The 16,746-nt window shown below is 39.0% G+C and overlaps 1 protein-coding gene across 17 annotated transcripts in view; it reads right to left on the bottom strand.

Annotated features, from left to right (window-relative positions):
• Positions 1-1,078: 1,078 nt before the first annotated feature.
• Positions 1,079-16,746, bottom strand: part of LOC119027066 (calcium/calmodulin-dependent protein kinase type II delta chain) — an 80,399-nt gene continuing 64,731 nt past the window's right edge. For 5 of the 17 annotated variants that reach the window (XM_037111878.1, XM_037111881.1, XM_037111877.1 and 2 more), the window contains 7 exons: positions 16,221-16,265; positions 14,900-14,948; positions 4,966-4,986; positions 4,633-4,708; positions 4,432-4,526; positions 3,056-3,284; positions 1,079-2,842 (listed from right to left, as the gene is read on the bottom strand). In XM_037111878.1, the coding sequence (XP_036967773.1) occupies positions 2,839-2,842; positions 3,056-3,284; positions 4,432-4,526; positions 4,633-4,708; positions 4,966-4,986; positions 14,900-14,948; positions 16,221-16,265 (519 nt within the window). In that variant the 3' untranslated portion in view covers positions 1,079-2,838. Of the gene's footprint in view, positions 2,843-3,051; positions 3,285-4,431; positions 4,527-4,632; positions 4,709-4,965; positions 4,987-14,899; positions 14,949-16,220; positions 16,266-16,746 lie in introns of those variants that run through there. The other 12 variants (XM_037111888.1, XM_037111892.1, XM_037111887.1 and 9 more) reach the window with 5 other exon arrangements.

The raw sequence follows: 16,746 nt of genomic DNA, 5'->3' as shown, positions 1-16,746 counted from the left end.
TCAAAAAAATTTCAAATGACCCTGCTTGTAGTGTGTATTGTGAGAAACCCTGCCTGAATTAACTCATTCCACTGCATACAATTTAAAGGTGTATTTACTCATTATTTTAATACAGTTATAAGCAAGACAATTGTAGTAGGGAGAGAAAGAAGATAACTGGATGGAAATAGATTTGTAGAATTTGAAATGTCACAGTTATGGTTCAGGCATCCTGCATCGTTGTCCTTCGGGAGGTGTAGGTGTGTCGGGGCAGGGTGGTGCTTGCATTGGGCCATCTCCCCTGTTAAAAATTAATTAATCACCTACTGTATGAACATATAAAACTATGAATCAAGACTTGATTGCCTGTGGAGTGGCAGTGCCTACTCTTGCCCAGCCTACAGAATTAGAGCATGAGCTTTTTGATTAAACTTCATATTTTTAGATTAGTTTTAAAGAAAGTGTGTTTGTGCCAGTAAATTACAGTCTTTGTGATATTATTACGAGTCCTTAGCGATTCTGTAAGGACACTCCCACCCAGAGTCTAAAAGCCTGCAACTCCCCTCCAGGTATTTGGAACTGAAGAAGCCTCTTGGATGAGAGGTGAAACATCTTCAAGAAACTGAAACAAGTCCAGTTGCCTACGATACAGTGCTTGGAGTTACCATGACCTGGATGGCTGAGAACTTTCATCAGCAAACCTCCATAAAGTATAAATACATTACAATTGTACAATATTAGATCCAATGGTTTTAGGGAGATGGCGAGTTGGTGAGCGTACAGGATATCTCTATATTCCAAAGATAGTTTTTTTTTTTTTCTGTTTTCATTAGCTAAAAAAAAGTCTCTCAATTAACAATCCAATTTAAGTTTTTCATTTTTTAGATCAGGTGTTCAACATGAGATTCGCACATCAGTAGTTTGGTTTCAGTTTTGTCTAAATGAGTTTACAGCAGGTTACAGTTAAAAAAAACCAAACCAAAACAAACTGTACCCTCAAGAAGGCCAGATCGCAGGCCAGGCAAAGGCATAGAGAGACAATTAGGAAAATATATATAATTGATGTATCAAGTGAACAAAAAAGGGCCCAATAATGATCCTTGTTCAATATCTTTATTTACAACCTTCGGCTGATGGTTGCAGTGAGTCTTTCACAACATAAACACATCTTGCTCTAGCATTTATAAGTCAAAATGCAAAAAAGTCAAAAAAGAAGACAAAAGGAAACAAATACAAACAAAGTAATAGCATAAATCACACATTTTATTTGATATTTCATAAACATACATCTTGTCCCAGCATGGTAATGTTATTTCCCAGCACCCCATTGGGAACTGAATGTATCTTAGATTTAAAAAAAAACAAAAAAAACAAAAAAAACAAAGGGCAGTGTGTGAGGGAGGAATGTCATTAAACCAAACAATGCAAGCATTTTTCTGAAGAGAAAATCTCAATATCCTCAACATACATAATCATTCGTTGGGACCCCATCTTTGAACGTGACTCGTGAACGTTTTTTTTTTGTGGGTGACATTTCAAAACATCCTAATCTGAAGTGTTGTAAATATGAACCTATGAGTGATGCTAACAATCTCCTTTCCCTTTAATTCAACAGTGACACAAAAATAACTAGAACGGTGGTTTGCTGATTATTCTGGCTAACGATCAAATTCCTCGTGGCAACAAAACTAAATGAAATTAAAATGGGAAACTTATTTTCAAACTGAAGTTTAAGCTGAACATCATGATTCTGCTTTGGTCCTGTCCAGTGTAAAACATAGTGCAGTAAAACATTGGCGTACGCCAGTCAAAGAAAGAACAAAGGGGGTCACCGGTGAAGGTAAATGGGGCTTAAAGGAAAGTAATAATATTAATAAGTGGAAGTACAAGCAACAATATCACAATATAAAAAAAAGTAAACAAGTTAGAACTGATAAAATTCACATAATTAGCTTCTAACTGTATGAAAATATGATTTAACTGGAGAGTCACAGAATGGCTTTAAAGAATTATATGCATCACTATAGTTTACATTCTATCATAAGAGACTGTTCTCACATGCTGCTCTGCGAAGATGGTGGTCCAAGGTAAAACATATGCTTTAGTTCATTTTTCCCTTTTAAACATGTAGTTAAAATTCCTAGTAAACAAACAGATCTGTGAAATAAGCCAACTCAGTACATATGGATACTGCTAAAGACTAAGATAAGAGAGCAATTTACATCAATTACCCAAACCTTTACATCACCAAAAAAAAACAAAAGCAAGCTTGTGTCTGAGCTTTAATGGATAGCAATTCAGAAAAGATACATGTGTAAAAAGCAGATTGGTGATATATTGGCCATCGTGCCCAAAGGCGAAAAACATCACAACAGTTCATGACTCCTCAATATCTGCAATATTGAAATGAAAAACTTTCACTACATGATGTCTGGACGTTTCACATATTTGACCAGCCTGATAAAAAAAAAAATAATAAAAAAAAAAAAAAAATCAACTGGAACAACTGGCTCCTCTGAAAACCACTTCTATTCAAAACATACTGATCTAAAAACCTCGAAAATAAAAACATGCTGCAGGTGGCAATATCCAAGAATAAACACCACACTCTCACTACAAAATTATATTGTCAAGACTTGGAAGGTTTCTCCTGCAATCTTTTTTTTTTTTTTTTTTTCCAAACATGTACAATAATCTTCAGTCCAGCAGCAACAATATGTAAACAACAAACTGAGAGGGCAGAGCTGTAGCTATCATGGGCAGGGATTGGCTGAAGGAGGTGATGGACACTTGGTAGGCAGGGTCTGTTCAGCTGACTGCTGTTGGCTGGAGAGTGTTTTGTAGTCAAGGATGGTCCTCTCAACTGAAAACACAGATCACATGTGGAGTCATTAAATAGATCAAACTCCCTTCTGGAAAATAGGATGACATCCAACTTAAATTTGTCCTGTGACTGAAATATGTTCTACTCTCTTTTTTCTCGATGTTCTCTTATAGAAACTCAGATATCTCATTTCCCCATTTGGGATAATCAAAGTTGGACTTCATGTAATACTAGTGCGTGTAATCGCCTTACTTGGTGGGCACTGTGGGCGAGCCGGAGCGGTGGAAGTGGATGTTCTGCCACTTGCTGTCGCGGCGGTGCCAGATGCGGGTCTCCTCTGACTGCATGGTGCGAGGCATGCCGCTGCCGTCGATGTACTGGGTGAGGCGGATGTAGGCGATGCAGGCCGCCTCGTCCCCGATCAGGTGGACGTGCGGGTTCAGCAGGATGGTGTGGATGGGCTGCTTCGTCTTGGACAGAGCTGCAGAGGAAAAGAGAAAAAGGGGGGCACGTTTAGGGACTCTGGTTTTTATTAGTATTCAATATCTTCAGCGACCTACTCACAACTTGGATCTAATTTTTATAGTCTTGGACATCGTTCCTGTCCACAGTTGACATGGTGTACAATATTATTATTACTGAGATAGTTGGGGCAAAAAACATTACCTTGACTGACAGGAATTAATTCTAATTGTGTGCGCAAAGTTTTCCTGCGCAAAGAGGGTTTATTACCATCATTTGAGGGGCACTCACTTTCAGTCTGAACAATAAATAAAGTGGCTAAATGGTTAGCTTGTTTACAAAATGGTGTATGGGCAATGACATTGGCTGCCAGTGCGTCTATGGACCCGGTTGTAGTGTGTCCCACATCTCGTTAAAAAGAGAAGAAAGATCACTGCACAAATGGTGTGCTGATTTTAGTTCTATGTTTCATTTCATGTTCATGTTCTCATGTTATGAAAGGATTGCTGCTCCTTTTGGAAAAAGGACCAATCCGCAGGGTCAAAAATATACAATCTTAATGAATTAAAATGATCATTTGTGATACAAAAATGTGTGTTTATGCACAAAAACCTGTTTCCTTTAAGGATCCAAAGGGTTAGAATTATCTCCATTACAGTCATCATCTAAACCTGCTGAACTAGTTTAGTAAAGTTATTATTATTTCTTTTTTTTTTAACCAGAACAAAATACAGAACATTTAAAAACAGATCTAATTGTTTCCTTGACTACTCACAGCAGGAAGTGGATTGGAACTGAATAAAGCACAAAACAAGTTCTGCTTTTGATATGGTATCAGTCAAATATGTCTGTTTAAAAGAACCAGTTCATCTTTACAAAAATATCGGACTTTACTTTCTTACTGTGCATAGTGTTTTACTCTCAGTGTTTAATGTCATTCAACTGTGTGAGCATCACAACTGAAACCCCACACACTTCATTTTACAAAAGGGGGAATCTGCAGTTATTGGTTAATTGAGTTAACTGAGAAAGCCTTTCAATAGTTAAATGTGTCTAGTTCTATCACGGTCAACTAGATTGAATGCTTTGACCATAATTAAACTCAAGACACATACAGTACGCTGTGTTTCTAATGTGTCATTCTACCACGTGAAGCAGAAATCTACCGTTCTCAAAGTAGAAGCGGTGGAAGTCAGTGCCCTCCACCAAGTTGCCCAGCGCCTCAGGCTCAAAGGATGTGAGGCCAGGATCACATATCTTCCTGAAATTGAACGCAACACAGCCATATTAGAGTCATGAACATATTAGGAATTGCTTCGGCAAATAACTGTGTTTCAGATATTTGGGGTCAAACGAGCAGAACTAACGTGTAGGCCTCAAAGTCTCCATTGTTGATGGCTTCGATCAGCTGCTCGGTGACTTTAATGATCTCCTGCTTACGAGCTGAAACACAAAGACAAAGAGAAACAAAGGGATGATGTGACGGGATACACAGCGCCCGATGAATATGAAAAGAAGCATAAATTAAGATTAAAATGGACTAAAGTGGAACATGACCACAACATGGAACCAAAATGACAACACCATGACGTCCAACGAACAAACTCCACGTTGTCAGACACAGGAATACAGCATCACGTAGAAATGAATGAAGGGCAGGAAGTTAGTGTGGTTTGGACATATGACAACATCAAAATTACCTTTCATGCTAAGTAGGTAGGCTAGGAAACAATGAATGGAGAGAATAAGTGCTGTTGTTGTGGCTCGCTTGAAGTACAGCCACTATTGACATTTACAGTATGGAGATGAAGCTGTGGGGCTGCAGTTGAAGGCATGAAACGATTTCACACACACACACAAACACACACACAGAGCAATACTGTTAATCTGTTTTTACCTTCAACAGCTTCAAGTCCACTGTTGTTCCAGGCTACCTGGACACTTACTAGCTTGTGCTGTGCACTGATTCCCTCAAGTGACAAGAAAACCAACAGACTAACTGCACACAGTGGAAACATGCTCGCTCGTCACCTTGCCTATTTTCGTTCGAGACTAAAACTAGCAGCTCCGGCCTCAGACAGGCTTATATAGTAGCAGAGAGAGATGCTGGACACATGTTTTTGAGGTTACCAGACAACCCTTCTCTGATTGGCTGCTCCAATTAAAAGCATGACTCAGCTGAAACAATGTAAATAGAACTGTCCTTTTACACCAGTTTTGGACTTTGACTATGTTTACAGAGAGTATCAGTTTGCTGATCAGGGTGGGACTGAGGATCAAACCACCAAACCCCTGATTAATGAACCATTGCTACCGTCAGTTGAACAAATAAAAAGGGATGTTTAACAAAACCCAACTTGTGCTTCATTTTATGCTACACAAGAAGAGAAATGGTGGAGTGGTGAGGATGAGTTCAGGGGCTCTCAAAGCTAAAGTAAAGAAGCTGCTCTGTTGCCTGGCGGTACAGTGACAGATACGGGGTAGGTGTACTGTTTATGAAAAGCCTTCATCCTGTATTGAGCCTGTCTGCTTGATGTCCACAACCAAAAGTATTACGTTTGTTGCTTTAATTTGTTGCTTTAATTAAGTACAGTTTCAACTCAAACCTAAAAGCATGTGTATTGTACTGTAGAATTTCAAACGAGCAATGTTAACATATGTTAAGACCTCGCACTTTCTGTTAGAGTGCTCCACTTATGAGACACTTGACGACGTGAGACTATATGTTCGATCTCTCATGAGGGCATGAAGTGAATGCTGGTGGGTTGTCGCACACACTTATACTGTGACTGCAGGAAGAGAGAACTGAAACACGTTATAAACAGGATTAAACAACTTAAGTCTAAAATAATTTTGATTCAAGAAACTCATCCGACATTCTCAGATATTAAATTGGTTTAAAAGACCAGTGTGACTTCCATCACATGGACATGGTTAGACACAGTCAAGACAGTGACCAGAAAATGGAAATCTGCAAATCCGAGGATGTTGACTGCAAGTTGTGGCAATACTTATCTTTTCAAAGCAAAACACGTTCTGGAATATGAAGAAAGCAAAGAATGTGTCCTCCGCAAATGTCAAATGAATCATCTAGCAGCAGTGGGAAGTAAAAGTAAAAAAAAAAGTAAAAGCGGTCTCTGCAGGTCAGACATCACTTTATGAGGCATTCTCTACAAAATGGTGGAGAGACATAACAAATGCCATCACCATGTACTTGGACATGGATCCTTTTCAAACAGTTAAGAGAAAGGGGTTTAAAGACTACATACAAGCATCGGATCCAAGATGTGTGGTACCTGGCAGCAAGCACTTTAGCACTTTAAGTGCTGGGGTCATGGAGGTTAAAACACTAGTATGCATAACCACAGACCATGGCACAAACACTGTCAAAGGAGTAGCACTTAATGACTAAAAAAAAGATTGCAGTGCTTCTGCCACAGGCTTTACCTTACCATCGGTAGGTCGAAATAAGGCTGTCAAATCCAGAAAGTACAAAGTACATTTAATAAAAAAAATAAAAAAAATTTGCTCAAGTGCTTTCATTTCGATGCTATACTTTATACTTATTATATTACTACTTCACTACATTTCTAAGACCACTATTGTTCATTTTACTCAACTACATTTGTCTGTCGGCACAAATGATTAACAAATAAATCGGCTGAAAAAGTATGATATTATAGATTAAGTTACCCAACAGTGTATACGGTCATTAAAATTAGCTCAACTTTTACCAGCTTTTACAATAAACGTTCATGAAGATCGGTTCAGTAATGAATTTATTACAGGTCTTCTTTGGAAATGGTTGAAACGAAAGTTAATCTGAGGTGGCTGGTGTGGAGGTGCTTTACAAGGCAAAAATGTGCTTATTAGGTATACATCCCAAAATGTTTATTTTGAGTTCAAAACTAACCAAGTTAATAAACTTTGGACTCCTGCAGTCCAAAAAGATAATGGCCTTATATTGCGTAAAACTGGATATACATACATATAGCGAAACGATGTGAAAACCTTTAATTTCCTTAGATGTCAGGGTACACAACCAAATTGCTGAATATCTATGTCTTTTTGTATTACTCTGGTTTTTGATATTTTTCTTATGTTATTTCATTGTTAAATGTGTGAAGTACGTGGATGTTTCAAACAAACTGGTTCATCAAAAAAATATTAAAACACCTTTCCTAAAAAAGGTCCAATCCTCAATAAGCTGCTCAATTGAAGCACAGATCATAATGAGCAATAATTAAGGACAAAATATTCTAGAGTCTTTGTCACAAATCAATTTTCAGATGCTTGGTTGCTCTTCAGTCATTGGAACCCTTGAAATTAAACACCCTGCGAGACAAAAACATTCCTTTTTCCTTTTTAAGACCATAAACTGAAAGTAGTTGTCTGATTTTAAGGGCACAAAAACCACACAGGTTGGAAAGCACTTAGTGTAAATTTGCATTAGGATTTAGGCTGTCATGACACCTTCTGACCTGTGGGGGGTGTTATAGGATAGCTGTGGTGCACTGTGACAAAGTGGATGAGGTGTGGTTCAGTCTTTAACCCTTGAATGCAATATGTTTATATGTAAGCGCCTCATGAACTGGGAATGTGTTCAGAACCAATAAGTTATGATGACCTTGTAAATAAGCATCAAGTCTGGAGCTCAATCAAGGTTGTTAAGATGGTCACATTCCTTTAAAGCTGTAATTAATCTACTAAAAAGTAAATATGCTATTCAATATATAAAAACTCTTCTGAACACCTATAATTTTGTCATTCTGCTTAAATCTCCAGCAAAGTCAATTCAGATTGCTTGAAAATCCAACAGTTTAGAAGGAAAAGAACCCAAAAGTAATTAAAAACAGTCTGCAGACTGTGACAGGTGATACTACTCTCTACCTGTGACCTAACCTATGCCCCCCCCCCAGCAGTACAATGCGCTCTGCTGTGTCACAGAAACTGATCAAGAATGACCCAGGGATTGTGGCAAAGAGCTAAATATGTTGACCTGGCCCCTCAATTCCCAAGATCCTAGCATTGAGCATCTGTGGGACTTTCTAGAGCACGTCCCATTTCATGGATGCCCCACCCTCATCATATGGGACCCAAAAGAACGACTGCAAAGGTCCCTGTGCCAGACACCACGGGACACCCCAAGAAGTATTTTGTCCATTCCTGGATGGATCAGAGCTGTTCTGGAAGCACAAGAGAAACTTGCAACATATAAAGCAGGCCTATTTAACATGGTGGCTAACCAGCGTACATTTACACTGAATCTGCTCAGGTTTAACTACATTATCTGGCATCACTGGCTTGTCAGGCAGGCAGCATTGAATGCCATGGTCACCTCGCTAGTCTGGCTGTCATCCTTCCTTATCAAGCACTACTAGTCTGACAGAAAGCTACCAATCATTAACTCCTGTGGCATGAGGGAACTTTTCCATGCATGACTCATCAATACCGGCTGACCTTTTTAATACACCTGCACTAAATGACGCACTGATTTAAAGTGTCATTAAGAACTGAACTCTTACAAATAATTACAGCATAAGTATACCCTAATCAGTCATATTATTAAAACCACTGCCAAGTAAGGGGATTAACACTGATCATCTCTTTACAGTGCAATGTTTTACTGGGAAATGGATCCCAGGAGTCATGTAGATTTTTGATATAGCATCCATTGGGTGTGCAAGAACAAGTCAGATCCATGGAGGCCCCACCTCACAACCGACAGGATCCAGTTAGATAAAACATTAAAACCACTGACACTGATCAGCCACAACAATGTTTTAATGTTAAGTCTCCATCTGTCAATGCTGTAGCTGTGAGGAGGCTCTACTATCTCCAGTGGTCAAAAAACATCCCACCTCAAAGTCAGGACTCAAGGATTTCCAGCAAAACATTGCATTTTAAAGAAATTGTCAAATATTATTCACTTCCCCTGTATGCTACTGTTTTCATTGTCTGTATGATAATATATAATCTAATTATATAACAATAATTGAATTGCTTGGTTAATGATTGAAAAATATTTGGTCCTTAGTTGTTTGACAGGGTGTACATGGGCAATTTAGCATTGTAAGGATACATTTAAAGATAATATGGTAATTTGTAAAATATAGCCAGAATTTCAAGGTAGCACCTGCGTGGGAGTGTCCTTAATGGACACTCCCACACAGAGTTTAAAAGCCTGCAGCTCCCCTCCAGTTAGTTAGAACTTAAGGTGCCTCTTGGATGAGAGGCGAAACGTCGTCAGCAAGAGGTTATAAGATGTAGTGACTCTCTGCTAGCATACAACTCCCAGCTGAAAGTATGGTGGTTATCGGACCTTCTCTTGTGGTACAAAGTGGTATAACAAGACAGGATGATCCAGCACTAGCTGGTTAGAGCGCTAACCACAGCAGACATCTCTTCCACACAGCACATGTATACAGTACACAGATGCCTTTGGCATAAGGTCAACACTGTTGTTTCTTCACATTCTGTTAATAATGTTAGGTGAACAAATGCAGAAAAACAATCAAATATTCAAAAACTTTGAAGGATTTTGGCGGGCCCAATTATTTCTGAAAATGTTTAAAATATTCAAAACGGTATTTTAACAACATGTTGGTATGGTCCCCTGCCCAACTGACTATCCAGAGCAATCCAGACAGTTTAAAGAAAAATTAAGTTACAAAACATTCTTTGATGAATCTATTCTTCCTTAATTCTTATATATTTTAAACACATTTTATATAATATTTTTTCTAATCTTTAGTGTTTTGTAAATAATTCATAATCCTCCTTCTTACACCTGCCCAGTGATATCAAAATGACGGGAAAGCTTGCAGTTTCTTCCCAAGCGCTGTGAAATGGACTTACACTGGGAGTCGGTGGGACCCAGGCTGGGCAGGGGCCCCTGCGTGGGGGTTTGATGGGGGCTGCAGTGACATGTGGTGGCATGGTCAGAGCAAAAGACCAGAAAGGAAGATGTAAAGAAGAGAAGCAGGTAGGCGGCAACCAGTGCCCACAGGATGTAGTGGCAGCACTCCTCACCATTGGGCCAAACACAAGGAGAATACCAGCAGGAGGAGGAGAAGGATGAGGAGGAGGTAGATGAGGAGGAGGGGGTTGGAGAGGGGGAGGCTGGCTGTTGAACGGTGGAGCCACGTAAGTCCTGAAGGTGGAAGATTTGGGAATGGGAGGAGTGAGAGCGAGCTGAGATGAAACAGAGTAACAGTGGAAGAAAAAAGGATGGGAAAGATGGATGGATTTAAATTGGAGTGGTGGCCGCATTGGGGGCAACAGGAAACATGAAATGGAGAAAAAGAAAAACATGAAATGAAGAATGAATGAAGAGCATGCAGGAAATGACAGTTTGTTCAAAGCCCTCAATCATTCTACAAGCTGAGAACAAATTAGTTTGGACACAGATGAAAAAAGAATGACAACAATAATGGAAGCGTCAACACCTTTGGAGGGAATCAGATGACATTAGCATTAATTTGGACTCATATCTCTGTCCACCCATTGAATCCAAGTCCAATATCATATCACAACATATATATCACTCTCCTTTTAGCTGTTTTCCTCACCAGCATCAACTCCTGAGGAAAAAAAATGATCCACTTTGTTCACCAGCTAGATCTAACAAGCCCTATTAAAATGGGCCCCGAAAAGTCATCAGCTGTTAACAGATCGTAATCATCATATAACTGCCATGATATACACTGCCCAGCAAAAAAAAAAGTCACCATGTGTATTTAACTATGCAGATAGGCACAGGGCTTACCATTGGATAATTCCCGCAATGATTAATATGTTTCAGCTGGCAACACATCATTTAACCCTAACTGATGCAATGAGTAACTTCTCACTTCTTAAACAACCTGTCCTGTGGTTGTGGAAAACACGGTACTACTGTTCCAGAAGGGTCAAATTATTGACCTGCCTCAAGCAAAGATAACAACTGAAAATTGGGTTAATAACTGTCCAAAGCATTATTAAAACCTGGAAGGATAGTGGTGTACCATCTTCTTCAAGGAAGAAATTTGTGATTGGAGATCACTTAAATGTTTAGTGAAATCAAACCGTTAAAACTCCAACAGTAAAGCTCACAGCTATGTTTAATAGTGAAAGTAAAACAATTCAACGCGTTCAGTAAACGGTGTCCTCAAGAGAACCCTTATCAGAGAGGCTTATTGGAAAAAAAAAGGCGTGGTCTCCTGTGGTCTGACTCCAGATTTCAGATTTACCCTGTACAAGAATGACCGGCCCATCAGGCTAAGAAGAGAGGCGGGTGAAGTGATGCACCCATCAAGCCTGTGAGCGCAGTGCTATGATCTGGGGTTGCTTCACTTGGTCAGGGTCAACAACATTATGTGCCCAAAAAATTAGGCCAGCTGACTATCTGAATACAGTGAATGGCCAGGTTTTTCAACCAATGGATTGTTTTCTTCCCTGATGGCACAGGCATATTCCAAGACGACAACGCCGCATTTCATCGGGCTGAAAGAGTGGTTCAGGGAGCACGAGACATCATTTTCACATATGGATTGGTCACGACAGAGTCCAGACCTGAACCCCACTGAGAATCTCTGGGATGTGCTGGAGAAGACTTCACACAGCGTCCCGACTCTCTCATCTCACCATCAGTGCAAGATCTTGGTGAAAAATGTATGCAACTCTGGACAGAAATAAATGCTGTGACTGCATCAGCTAATCAAAACAACACCACGGTCCAACAAAATACTGTGCCTTTTTTTTTTTCTTCAAGCCGGGCAGTGTACATATTCTGCATATTGTGTCTGTAAACTTTTGACCACAACAAGATATTTCTTTTCAGCTTCTTTTGAGAGCCCCAAAACACTCTCACCTGTCTTGATTCAAACAGCAGCAGACATCTGTATCCAGTAAAGAAAACCTCGGTACACTGCCTGCCCAGCTCTAAACAGCAGACAACATAAACTTCTCTCATGGAAAGTCAAACATCTAAACACTAATTTATTTTCTCAGGAGTTAGAAGAGATCAGACCACAGCCAAAAAGTGAGTATATATTGGACTTACTCAGGTGGACACGCATGCGACCCCAATTCATCGGCAATGGCTTGGAAGTGTTTAAATAGACAGCTGCTCGCTAACATGTTAGCTTTAACATCTCAAACAATGATTGGTGTTAGGTTTTCATCTTTCTGTGGAGTTTGTTTTCCTACAAGTATCCAGCAAAACCCATTAATGGATCCTTGACATGCTTCTTCCTATTAAAATACCTATGTCGCTGTCATCATCTTTCAGCACAAACAGAATAAATAAATAAATAAAAAAGATATGCTGGCCTCTTTATCTTTGTCCGCTGAATCAACCATCCATCATTCACATTGGCACACATGAGTCACAGTTAAATAGGAAATACTAGTTGCTCTTTCATCATTCCACTTCCTGCCACAGACAGCTTTGCCACAAAGGGACCACCACTAAAATGACAAAAGATGTCATTAGTTATATACTCTACTGATTTCAAAAAAGATTTCTAAGCCTCTTTGTAGGCTGAGGCTCTGATTAACGCCTGGGAAGCAAGAGAGAAGAAGAGCTGTATTCTAATCAAATGTCAAAGAATAGTTGGGAGTACAGAACACAGGAGAGAATAGAAGGAAATAATGAGGGGAAATCTCATCTTAAGATGCTTCTGAACGCTATCAGAAGTAGAGCAGTGTGAAGCAATTTCAAAGCTCCGCTGAATAAGTTGAATACTGAAGCATTTAGGAAGGTCGAACCGATCAGCCATGAATAACAATGGGGGCTGATGTAACTTAACGGACCTGTGTATGTTCTTAAGTATAGAAGCACATACAGTGGTCTATAAAATGTATTGGCTCCCTTTATTGTTTTCCTCTTGTGTTGCTTTTATAAATGGAATTGTGGTCAATATGCAAAAGAATACACTAAACTTAAAATATACAAAAAAACAAAACAAATGGTAATTATTTAAAAATATATAATGTCAAATAAGGGATTGCATAAGTATTCTCCCCCTTCAATTCAATTCTGTATTTAGTAGATGCACTACAATCACAACACTGAGTCTGTGTGGATAGATCCTATTCAGGCCTGCACATCTGGACAATGGAATTTTACTCCATTGTTCTTTGCAAAACTGCTCAAGCCCCATCAGGCTGCACAGGGATCAGGCGTGAATAGACCTTTTCAAGTCCAGAAAAAATAATGTCTCTGTTAGACTGAGGTCTGGACTTTGACTCACCCACTCCAGAACATTCACCTAATTACGTTTAAACCATTTCGGTGGAGCTTTTGCTGTATGCTTCAGGTCATTGTCTTGCTGGAAATTAAATCTTCTCCCATGTTGGAGTTCTCTTTGCGACTGAATCAGGTTGTGTGCCTTTGAGTGATTTTAATGAGCTTTCTTCAACAGTGGCCCTTTTTTTGCTACTTTCCCATAAAGCTTTGACTGGTGAAGAACCCAGGTAGCAGTTGCTGTATGCAGGCTGCTGAAGCTTTAACTCGTTTATACTACGATCACTTGAGACACATTCACTGCACTCAGGTAATCTCCATTTCACTAACTGTGCAACTACTAGCACCATTTGGCTGGACCTCTGTTGAATTAGGTCATTTACTTTAAAGGTGGTGAATACTCACGCAGTCACTTATGTTACATAATATATTTTTAATTAATTAAAATTACTTGAAGAAATCTGAGATATTTTTGTAAATGTTTTGTTTATACATATTTGAGCGAGAGAGAGAGAGAGAGAGAGAGAGAGACAAAATGTGAACTCAAATCTAATTTGTTTGACAGATGGTCTATTCCATCAAAGGTCACTGCTGTAGTGGACAATCAGAAAATACACAGGCATACAATTGCAAATCAATTCCTCTCTCCAAAGAGAAACCAGAATTAATGTTTTCACTTTTTTTCCACAGTTTTCACCATCTTTTTGCCTCTCTGTTAAACTATATCCTTGGAACTGTGGGTATAAGGTGTCTGTCTGCTCACAGTCAACAGAATATTTCTATTTTGTGGCCATTATTGTGCCTTGGTTGAGATTACACTGCATTGCATTGGACGCTGGAATACAGCACAAGACTGTCTTGCCATCAAACCGGAGCAGAAATGAATTTGTATACTACAACATTTTCTGCACAAATGTTAATATGAATAGACGCACACACAGTATTCTCTCAATACATTGAGAGACTGTAGACGTAAAGAACTAATTCTAAAAAAAAAGAAAAACACAGAATCTATTTTTTAGATGATGAAAACATGATTATGAAAATTGTATTTCATTTCTGCCAATAGATCCCGCTAAATCCTACAACTGGAGGTGGTAAAAGTAAATAGTACTGGAGAAGCCATGAGATGCAAAATGAAGCAACATGTTGACAAGGAAGGACATTAAATAACGCAACATGCAACACACTCATGCAATAGACACAGCCAGTAACAGGATGTTATCAGACATGGTTAAAAAACATGGTCCGCCCTGACCTAAAAATAACGTGAGCCAAAGATGTCAAAACATTAAAGGCAGCACTTGTTTTTAACATTCTGAGGAAAAGCCTTTTAATGAGGTGTGTGGGAGTTGCCTTTGCTAACAGACAGGTTGTTTGTATACGTTGAGCCTGAACCTTCCTACCTCTCACATCCTCATCCTCAATGGTAGTGTTGGCACTCTCACTGGACTCCTGTGAAATGACAAATAAAAAGATACATGAGTATAACAAGCCTGACATGAAAGTGCAGTGAAACCAAGCACAGAAATTTGAGTTCAGCTGAGATCAGCACACTGTTTGTTCACAACAGCTAATTTCATCATAGCACACATTATATCCTTACTTGGGATGGACCTTTGACATATCTTTTTTTTGGAACACTCATATAGTATGTATTTTACATTGAAATGTCAAATGTCCACAGCTAATTCATTTGTTAAGGAGGCTGCTGCAATACTGTTCTGCTGTGAAGCTCCAGAAATGTTTTGTGGACTATGAAACTTCAGTGGACTTTTCATCACCATGGGGTAGATAATAACTACATTTTAATTTTTGGCTGAACTTTTCCTTTAACAAGTGTGGCTAATCCCACAGTTTGTCAAAGAACAGTCCAATTGCTAGACTAGCCACTTATTCCGCCACTTATTCCTTTTCATCCCTTCGGAAGGAGTGCATCATGTTTCATGAAACATTACTTTCAAAACAAAGCAACCATTAATTATGAATGAACAAATATCACATTTAAACACAAAAAAGCAGAATATTGCATTGGTACATGTAAATTAAGCAAACAGCTCTCTTCAACTCCCTTATTATGCACAAAACCCCACACATACGCTACACTATGAGCTACAACAACATCATGTCACTACACAAAGCAAAAGATACAAGCATGCACATGTTCTAAAACTGTCAACTGATGAACTGAAACATGATCATGTAGATCCACACGTGATATCGACACAGTAAACGGACTCCAGACTATTCTGTGAAGGATTTTGCTTGGAACAGGTTTGGTATCCATGGTAATGCATGGTCTTTCAATTTGTTCCAACGGCATGCATAATCCCTTTGTCACACAACTGTAAAACTGACTGTGATGTTACAATGACAATTGTCGTACGCGGTTCTCAAAGGTTTTAACATGTGTATGTAAGATGACACGAAACTCGAGGTTTTTTTTTGCTCATGATAACATATGTATCCAAAATGGTAAGTTATACACAAAATTGTACACATGGATGAGCGGCATTAAGTTTAAGATTTACATGCAACAGCTGATAACAGCATGCAGTATTTTACAACATCCACAGTCCCTTCTTTTATCAATATATGACAAGGATCAATAACATCCAATGGGCACACAGATCTCATCATCAGAAGCAACATTAAGGCATTAAATGGCGCAAAACATCAGTAGTGACAAACTACAGCCTAACCACTAGCATCTGCTCAGCGGTATACCTTGTTTCCATCAGCTGGGTTGTGGATAACAGTGGTTTGAGGCTCCTGATTTGAGAGGACCAACAGTAGGAAGACAGGTTGGTGAAGAACCAAAGTGAGTGAGGAAGAACGTTTCACGGAAAAGTATTTTGCAGGAAAGGAAATAAAAAAATGACTATAAAAGTTAGGAAGGAAGTGGGGGAGATTAACATGATTGGTATTTGGGGGAAAGCAGGTAAAGCCGTAAAAAAAAAACAACAGAATCACCACAGCATACTACTGTTAGAGACAGTTGGACGATGGAAGTTTTGACAATTCCCTCAGCACAGATGATCAGGTTTTACCCAACAAGATTACCTTAAACACAAACATCATGGAATATGCCAGTTAACAAACTTCTGTTTCCCTTTCCCTGAAAACAGCTGTTAATCACATCAAACATCAAAGGCAGGCACTGGACCAGTCACACACTGCTTTACAGATAACAAAAACATTTACCTGTATCAGTCAAAAGACATTAAAGAAATCATCAAAACTATATATAATG

This window comes from Acanthopagrus latus, chromosome 10 (assembly GCF_904848185.1).
Source record: "Acanthopagrus latus isolate v.2019 chromosome 10, fAcaLat1.1, whole genome shotgun sequence".
Lineage (NCBI taxonomy): Eukaryota > Metazoa > Chordata > Actinopteri > Spariformes > Sparidae > Acanthopagrus > Acanthopagrus latus.
This window is presented reverse-complemented; position numbering and strand designations above follow the sequence as displayed.